The sequence below is a fragment of the Erythranthe guttata genome, chromosome 2, assembly GCF_056151865.1.
Source record: "Erythranthe guttata isolate IM_541 chromosome 2, IM_541, whole genome shotgun sequence".
Classification (NCBI taxonomy): Eukaryota; Viridiplantae; Streptophyta; class Magnoliopsida; order Lamiales; family Phrymaceae; genus Erythranthe; species Erythranthe guttata.
Genome location: NC_142534.1, coordinates 6,857,081 through 6,868,704, shown reverse-complemented (window position 1 = coordinate 6,868,704; position 11,624 = coordinate 6,857,081). Strand labels below are relative to the sequence as shown.

The 11,624-nt window shown below is 33.6% G+C and overlaps 1 protein-coding gene across 1 annotated transcript; it reads left to right on the top strand.

Annotated features, from left to right (window-relative positions):
- Positions 1 to 7,174: 7,174 nt before the first annotated feature.
- On the top strand, positions 7,175 to 8,784 carry LOC105964601 (uncharacterized). Its single transcript, XM_088814939.1, has 5 exons — positions 7,175 to 7,359; positions 7,465 to 7,586; positions 7,748 to 8,341; positions 8,442 to 8,534; positions 8,621 to 8,784. Exons 1-5 carry the CDS (start codon positions 7,175 to 7,177, stop codon positions 8,782 to 8,784), a joined length of 1,158 nt encoding a protein of 385 aa, XP_088671065.1.
- Positions 8,785 to 11,624: the final 2,840 nt, after the last annotated feature.

Here is an 11,624-nt window from a genome sequence, read left to right as displayed (position 1 = left end):
GTTAGAATTGATTGACAGATCGTTTTAATAATTAGAAAAGGGATAGAAGAGCCTTCGAGTAGTTATTCACCGAATGCGTGTGTTGATTGCATGTATTATCGTAGACATACAGATAATACCTTAGGTAGCCCGTGTCGAGACTTGTTATTTAATGCTTTATTTGTACTAGGTTTGCATAGACATATAGTGAATCTTTTATGAATAATAGGCTTATAACGCAGCGACAGCTGGTTATGAATAATTTCGTGTCTTGGGTTAATAATCGGGAATCGTAACTTGCATAATAGGAGATTAATTGTGTGAAGAATTATCGCATAGGGGGAAGATAAAATCCTAGATCCGTTTTATATTGATATTTTCTCGTGATTACTTGCTTTCTTAATTAGTTTAATTTATTTAGTTATTAATGTGACAACCCTGCGTAGGCTGGATAAAAATCGTAATTGTTAAGATTTGGTACTTAGGATTAAATAATTTGCGTATTCCCTGTGGGATCGACATCCGACTCTCACGAGTCTACTTTACTACTTGTTTGCGATACGTGCACTTGCGTGTGGGTATTTAGCACCCAACAAACACATTTAAGTAAAGGAAAACACGGGTTAGAAAATGGGCAATTTCCTATAGATCCCTCTATATTATAATTTATGTGTGTTGATCCAAGTCAAAATTTCCATGTTTTAATAAATTAATAATATTTATTGTGGCGAAAATACCCTTAGTTAAAATCAAATCAAATCCCAAAAAATCCCTCTATCAAAACAAATATCGAAAAACCTCTCTTCCAAATATTAACTAAGAAATTAAATTAATTTATAAAAAGATATACAATTTATTTTACAAACTCATACTCTAAAAACGCTACCGGTAACTTCGGGAACTAAGACGCTTCCCGCGACGCCTATGACTATGTGAACTGCAAATAACAAAATGAAAATTGGATTATGTATTATTGAATTGCAAACAACGAAATACCTATGATTTCGTCAAATGCAAACAACAAACTGAAAAAAAACCCATAATTTGCATTATTAAATTGCAAACAAAAAATTACCTATGACTTCGCCAAATGCAAATAGCAAAGTGAAGAAAAAAATTCAGCATAACTTGCATTATTGAATTGCAAGCAATAAACTACCTATGACTTCGCCAAATGCAATCAGCAAACTTAAAAAAAGAAAATCATTATCATTAAAAACACCAACAAAAAATTTTTTTATGGAACACGTTGCAAACAACAAAAACATTAAACAATGAGTTCGTAAAATATAACTTCAGACATACCTTGCAAATTGTAAACTAGAGGAATCGAATCTCATTACCAAACGCAATTCTTCAAACAAGAAACAAAGTTAAACCAACCTGGAAATGGAAATTGCTAACAACAAACGATGGGAAGGTTCACTATACGGGAGACACAATGCGAATTTTTGCGAGAATTTTGTATTTTTTAATTTTTTTTAAGAGAAGGGAGGGGATGTTTGTTGTCCTCTTTAATTTTTTCACCAAGAAATCATCTCATAATCTAAAAACATCCCTGTTTTTTCCTTCTCTTCAATATTTCTTCATAAAAAATAAAGAAAAAGAAAAAAAAAATAATAGAGAAGAACGAGAGAGAGAGAAAGATATATATATATATATATATATATATATATATATATATATATATATATATATATATATATATAGAGAGAGAGAGAGAGAGAGAGAGAGAGAGAGAGAGAGAGAGAGAGAGAGAGAGAGAGAGAGAGAGAGAGAGAGAGAGAGAGAGAGAGAGAGAGAGAGAGAGAGAGAGAGAGAGGAGATAGATGATGGATTAAATATATGGTGAGAGAAACGTGAGATTAGAGAGAGATGATATATGAGATTAGGGAAAATCAATATGAAAGGGAAGGAGATATTCAGGTGGGTCGAATCCACAAGGTCATGATCGAGTTAAGCTTGCGCTTACGTTTTACAGCATTGAGCACTTCGAATCATCCTCCACAACCCTAACCTCACAACCCAATCTTTGAAAATCCTCTTTTTAACTGTGATTTGAATGTCTAAAGTTTGTCTTCAACCTCCCTGGTTTCGACATGGGTTCAAAACTCCGATTCGGTCGGTTAAAAAAAAAAGTAGGAGCAAATTCGTCTATCACAGGTAGTCGCTTTGTTTTGTTATTAGTTGATGATATTTATGTCTATATATTAATTATTTTATTTTATTTATATATTTTTTTTTGTCAAAGGACATGTGCTATATTTATCTAGCAACTAGGATCTCTATTATATAGGTCCAAAATAAGGTGTGTCTAGCAAATTTCTCCATTAAAAAATAAAGAATATAGATAAGGGGTCATTAGCAGTAAACCCCTCATATAGATAAGAAATGGTGATATGATCTCCCCTTAAATCTTTCTTTGTAATAACCTTCTACAAATTTTATTCTCAATTCTACTCTTATGTCAATTACTATAATTATTCCTTTTTTCTCTCTTTCCATAACAATAATCTAATAAAATCTGCTTCCAAATTCCTAAAAATTTGCTGCCAAATCAAAAAAGAAAATAATTTTTTTATTTCTTATTTTCTCATTATTTTCGAATTTTATTTAGCCATTATTCATTTATTTATTTTTTAAATAAAAATATATTTTAATTTTTTTTAAACAAAAAATTTAAATTCTTTTCTCGACAGATTTACAAAGCCGAATATGACTATATTTGAATATGACTGACTATACGTGACTATATTAAGTGTAGTCATATTTTTTTTATATTGCAGTTTTTCACTTTTTCAACTCGACAATTCCGATTATATAGTGTGGTATAGTCATGTTCACCAAATTATATAAAACAACGAAGATTCTCTATTGTTTACGAAAACAATCCAATCAACATGCACACAAAAAATCATAATTTGAATCTAGTTATTAGAAATCAACTTGAAAACGAGAAGATATAACATATTCGAATATGACTATAGTCATATTCGAAAAATACATAAATATGACTATAGTCATGTTACTGCTGCTGTTCTGATCTGTAAAAAAAGGAGAAATCAGAAAATACATAAATAAAGAAAAAAAAATCGAATAGTCATATTCGAACCAGACTATAGTCACGTTGATGCTGCTGCTTTAGATCTGGAGTAAAAAAAAATCGAAAATAACGAATGAGAGGTGGTGTGATGTGTAGGACGCGACAACATGAGTTTTTAAGGAGGTTTGACATCGTAGCATGTCTTGACGGCACAACCCTAGGCGGCGACTGTGATCTCGGTGGTTGGGTGAGTAAATAATGGCGGTGGTGTGAAATGGAAGGAGGAGGGCGGCGGCGCTGGTGTAAATCTTGAAGGCGAGCGGCGGCGGTTTACAGATTTGCAAAGAAGAAGAAGAAGAAAAAAAAGAGAGAGAAAATAAAGATTATGAGAACCAGAGAGAGAGAGTTCACGTGAGAGAGAACTGCAAAAGAAAAAAAAAAGAGAAAATAGAAATTATGAGAGAACCAGAGAGAGAGAGGGGATAAAATTAAAACCCTAATACATAGGGGCACTTTAGTCTTGTCATATCTGGTAAGGGGCCTCACTAATTTATATTGAGATTTGAATTATGAGAAAAATCTTTAATATCAATTGGGTTCAATTCCAAATATTTTTTAAATGGGGGTATTGCATATTATCCCTATAGATAACGACATATGTTGTTAATTAATTCTCGAGGTTTAATGACAATATAGAAATTATATTTTTCTTTTGTTGCATTACCACTTTTTGAAAAAAATATGAAACCCTTTTTTAATTTTATTATCTTTTTTGGATTTGTTTATCGTCCTTCATTTTCTTATTTATTATGTTTTGAACTTTTTTTGGATTTTTTTTATCGTCCTTCATTATCTTATTTATTAGTAAAAATTACAATCACCCCTGAGGTAAGGTTAAATTACGAAAAAACCCCTAATGTTTGGATAATTACAATTACCCTCAACTATGAATTTTCTTTCTCGTCCACCCTTATGGCGTCAAATTCAACAAATCTTCTAGATTTCGTAGACTGTTCTCTAGTTTGCACTTGTTTTGCGCAAAAATGCAATTTCTGATGCACCACAATCTGATATATACAAGCGAAAAAAACACATCTTATGATCAACTTGCTTCAAAATGTGGAGCTCAAATGGAATAAAACAGGTACAAAATTGCGAATATTCCATATAATCTACAAGATTTCACTAAATTTGATACCGTAAAGGTGGACATATAAAAAGATTTATAGTTGATGAGGTGGTTATAATTACTCAAACATAAGGGGATTAGTTGTAATTTACTCTATTTATTATGTTTTGATTTTTTTGGTTAGCCTTTCAACAAAAATGAAATTAAAAAAAAAAGAAAAACAAAAAACATTTTTTCTTGACTTTTAAATTTTAGGGCAAATGGCAAAAATGGACATAACAAAGGACTTAAATGCACATTGGTCCACAAAAAAAACAGTCCTTCAAATAAACTCATCCCAATGTCTTTAGTCTAAAATACCCTCCATAGTATAATTTTTATCAATTTCATCCATTATACTCTAACTTCCTTAATATTATATACCCTCAATTTAAACAAATATATCAGATTAACTCCCATTTTAATGATTTTTTGAAAAAATGGTTTTTTTTTCAAAAAATATTTTTTTTTTCCAACCAGATTCCGGCGTTAAACTTTTTTTTTTTGAAAACTTTTTTTCCGGCCGGTCAACCGCTGTTGACCGCCGGTCTCGGCGTTGACTTTTTTTTTATTTGATTTTTTTTTTAATTTTGTTTTTTCTTAGAAAAAATATTTTAAGTGGACTTACTGTCTTGGCTGCTAAATTACTGTCTCAAACAGTAATATTACTGTTTGGGACAGTAATATTATGAATATTATTTCCCCGAACAGTCATATTACTAATATTACTGTCCCAACCAGTAATATTACGGTCGGAGACAGTAATATTATAGTAGAAGACAACAAAAATGCAGCCCAAGAAGATAAAATTAATTAATACAGTAATATTATTGTCTCAGACAGTTAAATTATTGTTGGAGACAGTAATTTAGCAGCCAAGACAGTAATGTTAATAAAAATATTTTTTTTTAAGAAAAAAACATAATCTAAAAAATAAATCAATTAACAGTTAAATTACTGTTCCGACAGTTAAATAACTGCTGGAGGCAGTAATTTAGCAGCCAAGACAATAATATTAATTAAAATATTTTTTTTAAGAAAAAAAAAGTTCAATTAACAGTTAAATTACAGTCTCCGACAGTTAAATAACTAATGGAGACAGTAATTTAGCAGCCAAGACAGTAATATGAATTAATTTTTTCTTAAAAAAAACACAAAAAAAAAAAAAAAAAGTCAATGCCGGAGACTCGGCGGTTAACCGGCCGGAAAAAAAAAAAGAAAAAAAAAAGAAAAGTATGAAAAAAAAAGAAAAAGTCAACGCCGGAGACCGGCGGTCTCTGGTGATTTCCGGTCAAAATGGGTTAACTTGTGAAAGTGGCTAAATTGGGGTGTAAATAATGAAATTGGAGTTGAATTGGGTTTCAAGGAATTTGAGGTAATTTTGGTATATATACAAGGGTTTTTGAGAAATTTGTCCATGTGTACATATATAAAGATGGGGTAATGGCAAATAGGCCCATGACACATGGACTTAATTAAAAAAGGAACATTCAGTTTTTTTGTCTTGCAAATAAACCCAATACTTAGAAGTTTATTTAAAATCAAGGAAAGGGTCTTTTTTCGGACATAATTGCCCCTGTATTTAATGTGAAAGCCCTAAGCTCGTTTTTTTATGAATTTTGCGTGATTCTTCTCAATTCTCCCCCGAATCCTCTCTGCAACTCTATATCTCGAAACTGAGCTGCATCTACCTGTTTCTCGTCGGCCGTCGTTTTTCGCCGGCCGTCGTTTCTCGCCGACCGTCGTGTCTAGCTTTTACCGCCGATCATATTATTTTCAACGAAGGTGGGCCAATGTTTTTTTATCTGCATGCGAATGTTTTTTTAAGTTACAAATTTCAACATCGCTATATGTATAGTTTGAATTGTAGTAAATTGAACACCATGATGTATGGGCGTTCAATTTCTGTTTACTGAATTGTGGTTTTTTGTTTGTTGTGTATTTTTGTTTTCACGCTAATTTTTTTTTTTTTTTTTTTTTTTTTTTTTTTTTTTTTTTTATATAATGTTGTTGCGATTGGCAGTATAATTGCATGTGTATGTTTATTTCGCTGGTTGTTAATGTATTTTGACTTTCATTGGCAGTATAATTGAATTTTTATGCGGATTTACTTGATGTATTAGTAATATGACTGTTGTCAGCAGTGTATTTATGTTTTCCTATGTTTGTTTGCAAGTGTTTATATAATGATACTGTCATTGGCAGTATAATTGAATGCACACAGAGATTTACTTGATGTATTAGTAATGTGACTGTTATTAACAGTATAATTATGTTTTATATGAATTTGCAGGATGACTAGTTCTATTGTGTTGTTGTTTAGATATGGTGCATTTTGTTCGATCACAGATTTTACAAGAGGGATGAGTTTTCCAATCTTGTGCATTTTGTTTGTTCAAGATGGAATTCTTTAAGTGTTGATAACCTGTCATTATCGTGTTCTGTTCCTGAGATTGATGTTTTTTCAATCAACGATGATGAAGATGTAAAAAGGTTATTTATTATTGTGGAACAATGGTCGATTCAGAGGATTGAAATTGTTGTGAAGCAAGTTCATGCATCTCTTGGTATGTCTGATACTAGTTACAGCTCTATGGTAGGTTCGTCGAGTGTGTTACCTGTTGCTGCAATTGAAGCAGCAGTTAATCCCCCATGCAACACATTAGGTTCCATTGCCCCCAGAAAGACTTTGCTTAGCTCACATTGGATAAATCTGATAACCGATGTTGGACAAGTTTTCCGTGGGGGACGTTCAGAATTTAGAATATGTTTGGGCTAAGTTTGCGTATGAGCTTGGATTTGGATTCAATTTTATCAAAAACGATACGAAGAGAGTGACTGCAGTTTGTAAGCTTAGACAGGAGAAAAATTGTTTGTGGAGAATTCATGCTACAATTCAACCTTCAACCGAATATTGTATTATTCGCACATATGAGAAACATCACACGTGTGAGTCGGCATTTTGTGTGGTCAAGAAGGTTAAAATGTGCGTTAAGCTCGTAGCTGATTTAATCGTGGAGGACATTCGGAATAAGCCGTTGCTGTGTGCTAATGACGTTATTCATGACGCCAAAAAGAATTATGGGATTGATATTGACTACAATACAACATGGAGAGCTATGGAATCTAGTCGGAGTTTTGTGTTTGGAGACGATGGAATATCTTATTCGTAACCGAAAGTATATTTTGAATAAGCTGGGCGTTGCAATCTAGACAGTGTGTTTCACCTGGAAGTTGATGAGAAGCATAACTCGTTTGATCGTTGTTTCTTCAGTTTTGGTGCTTGTCTGTCCGGATTTAAGTTTTGCCGTCCGATTCTTTTTTTGGATGGAACATTTCTGAAGGGTAGATACAAAGGTATTCTTTTGAGCGCCATGGCGAAAGATGCAAGAAATGGTAATTTTGTTGCATTACATTCTTTATTTCAGTCCCACATATCTGTTAATGTCATAGATAGTGTATTAAGGTTATATTACTGTTACAGTAAAATAAGGTTTATAGACCAACAATTCATGAAAAGACAAGTTTTTTTTTACATTGATTTTACGGTGTTTCAGGTCTTTATCTAGTGGCATTTGCCGTTGTGCGTGAGGAAAATGATTCAAACTGGAATTATTTCATGGAATATTTAAAATGTTGCATTAGCTCAGATCGTGTTTTGACATTCGTATCCGATCGGCAGCACGGTATCTTGGAAGCTGTTAAAAATATTTTCCCTAATTGTTACCATGCATTCTGCTTGTTGCATTTAGAGAATAATTTGAGGTATAAGTTGAGTGGAATGAGCTCTAGTTATAGAGATGTTCTAGTTAGTCAGTTGATAGCATGCGCGTATGCTCCCACTAAGGAAATCTTTCATGAGAAACTTCAGAAATTCAAAATTGATGGTTCATGGAAAGTTGTTGTTTTTTTGTCAGATTTGCCTTTCAAAAATTGGGCAAATGCGTATTTTGAGGGGCATAGATATGGTGAGCTGTATTCAAATGCTTTGGAATCATGGAATGGTACAATAAAGAAATTCCGACATTTGCCGATTACCCATATGATTGACAGCATTACGGGTTATATGATGGATAAAATTTGCAAGAGGTCTCCAGAAGCGAGTGGTTGGACTACAATGCTTTGTCCAAAGATGGAAAAGATTTTAAGCAGTTTTGTCGAAGACGGGAGGACATGGACTATTAGAAAATCAAATCAATTTGTCTTTGAAGTGCATTCAGACTCTCATGAGATTGTGGATTTGTTTGCTAGAACGTGCACATGTCGGGATTGGTAGCTTAAAGGATTCCCTTGTTGTCATGTGGCTGTGGTTCTCAAGAATATTTCCGTTGGTGAAAGATATGGGTACATTGACCCCTTGTTTTATGCCTGCAATTTCCGATCTACGTATTCTTTTTCTATTTACCCATTTATGGTGGACTTTACAAAAGTTGAGCAGCCACCTGTTGGACCTCCAGTTTGCCAGACAAGACGTGGAAGACCAAAAAAGAATAGGATTCCATCTCGTGGTGAGAATATCAAGAAGAAGATCAAGTGTGGAAGATGTAAAGAGATTGGTCATCACAACAAGAAGACTTGCAACAAAGCTATTTGAAGATCTACTATTATTTGTGTTTTTTTTTTTTGACAGTTTTGGGATTGCATATATGAATGCTTACAGTTTTTTTGTTCAGTAATTTTCGTCAGTAATTCTATGTTACTTTCTGTGATAGCTATATTGTTTCAGTAAATTTCTTCAGTACTTATATGATACTGTGACTGAGAGTTATACTGTTTCAGTAATTTTGATTCAATAGGTCTATGTTACTGCAAGTGACAGTTATATTTTGTTTCAGTAATATTCTTCAGTAGTTCTACGTTACTGTAAGTGACAGTTACTTTTGTGTAACTCATGTAATTTTCTTTTGAATGGTTCTGTATAACTGTCTACAACAGGTACATTATGCATGAACTGTAAGTAAGTACAACATTTTCAAATTCTGTATAATGCTACATGGCAGCAGTATATTTGTTGCACTCTTGAACATAAAGTACGTAGTGTAACATACTACAAATACTTAACAGTACATTAAGACCACGATCATAGAGTATCATACTACAAATACTTAACAGTACATTTAAACCTACAACCATAGAGTTTTATACTGAAAATACTTAAAAGGTCATTTAAACTTGCATTACATTAAGCCTATCACACTGGTTTTGTCCGCCTAACCCTGTGATTGACAGTGTTTTTGTGGTTCAGGAATAAGTGAACTAGTTCCTTTCTGAAATTCTTAACATTTTTTTCTGCATCCAACTTGTCCACTGGTTGTTGACGGAAATACTGTCTGATGATATATAGTACAAAAATCCCGCAATCCTCACTGCCGTACTCTTGCTGAGGTGAATCTTCAACTTCTTCAAGTGTTGCATCTAGCGGAAGTTTCTTGATTTTACATTCTCTGGTGACTGCTTCAACAACTTTTACCTACAATTTTGTTTATTCAGTTTTACAATACGGAGTTTCCTTTATTTTGTTTATTCAGTTTTACTTACCATTTTTTCAGCGATACACAGATATGGATCTGTGAGTTTCTGGTTTTCCACTGCCCTTGGCTTGTAGGAGTTGTAATGTTTCCACGTGTTGAGCTTTATATCCAGGACAACCAAATTCCAATGATCATTATTCTTGCGTGTGTTGCCTTTGGAATGAAGTGGAAACAAGAGGAATCGATACTGCTGAATATGTATTTTCCGAATGAGTTGGCTCAGAATTTTATTGAAAGATTCTTCACCATTGGGTTGCTGAAGAACGGCCTGTATGTTAACACACCATTATATACATATACATATATATATATAAATAGAATAATATATAAATTTTAATATTTTTTGTTGACATCAGTCACATACCATAAGTGAACTTGAAAAGACATAACTGTCCCCATCCAAACCATGATTGATATTATCATTAAAATATCCTTCCTCTTGTCGCATTTGCAGAATGGACGAGTATAAATCAAGTACCTATATGCAACAAGAAAAATAGAGTTAGTGTAGAAAATCATTTGTGTAATTCACTGGTTTTGGCAGTTCTTTAGGTAAAGTGTCTGTGGTTGACAGTATTTTTGTGTTTTTGTTAGTGGGTGCTCACTTATGTACTGGTTGATCCCTCCTTCAACAATGTCATTATGTCAGCAATCTCAACAAACTCATACACAGTTCCGTCTTTATTGTACCAAATTGAGATCAGACCCCTACATAAAGAGCTAATGCGTTAGATTTATTTAAAGATGAATAAAAAAATGATTATACTCTCATACATACCTATGATCCTCCTCTGCTATATCTACAGTCATATTCTCTACAATAATTTTGTCCTCATTAGATAGCAGGTCGAAGATATCCTTTTTATGGTACGAAAAGTCCTTTCGTCTTTTTTTTCTTGACCGACTCTGGTTGGTTGTTGTTGAGTGCAGGTTCTTTACGTTTTCCCCGTGTCCTGACGGCAACAGCTGATTTACGATTATTCTTTTCAGTTTGATTCAGTTTTGAGTGCGTCCTATTGTGCACACCACTTGTGTTTTTTGTTTCGATGTCCCGCATTGTTTCTTGTGGATCTTCAAAGTCTGTATCAACATCATGCGGCTTCTGCTCTTCTTTTAGGGTCGAATCAATCAAAGCTTGCAGATTCTGCTCCATATCCTCAATTTTCGTCTTCAATTGCTTATTTTCGTCACACAACTTTTCATTTTCCTGCTTCAATTCAACAACTTGGCAGTGTAATTCTTGGATGCTGCTAAATGATGTATCCGAGTTGGTTTGAGATTTGTTGACATCATCATTTGGTTCTGCAGGTTGACAAACAAATGCATCTCTCTCTTTCGTTAGGACGTCGTTTTGTGCACGAATAGTGGCTATCTCATGGTCATTCAACGTGGTTTTCTCAATTGCAGAAGTGAGTTTTGTTTTCAGTTCTTGTACTTGTCTCTCCAATCTTGCACTTGAGGATGCCTCAATCTGGCTGTTAGTTGGTATATCAATTAATCTCGCCAGATCTTGTTCTTGTATTTTGTTCGTCTCTTCGAGATTTTTAATCTTGTTTCTCAAAGCTGCTTCTTCCTCTTTCGACAATCTTTCATCAACGTCAACCTTGAGAGCGGTTATTTGACTAATGAGAGTAACATTTTCACCTTGAAGTTTCTCAATGGAACTTTGCTGCTCTCATACTTGTTCTCTCAATATCTTGTTCTCAGATTCAAGCCCATCAATTCTGCTGTTCAGATTGGTCAATTGTGTTTTTGAACTGCCAGCAGCATCAAACTCATTACCTGCTTCACTGTGTTTGTTTTGATCAAACTCATTACCTGACATATACACCCCCAAGTCTTCTGCTTCATCAGAGTGAGAAGAACCACCCTCCGGCTCATCCACTAACTTCCTTTTGCCCTT

What these genes read in the sequence shown, in the direction of transcription:
- LOC105964601 (XM_088814939.1), top strand. Translation starts at nt 7,175, where the DNA reads ATGTGCGTTAAGCTCGTAGCTGATTTAATCGTGGAGGACATTCGGAAT. An exon ending in GACGATGGAATATCTTATTC is followed by an intron (nt 7,360 to 7,464) that starts GTAACCGAAAGT and finishes TTGTTTCTTCAG; the next exon opens with TTTTGGTGCTTGTCTGTCCG. An exon ending in TCCGTTGGTGAAAGATATGG is followed by an intron (nt 8,535 to 8,620) that starts GTACATTGACCC and finishes ACTTTACAAAAG; the next exon opens with TTGAGCAGCCACCTGTTGGA.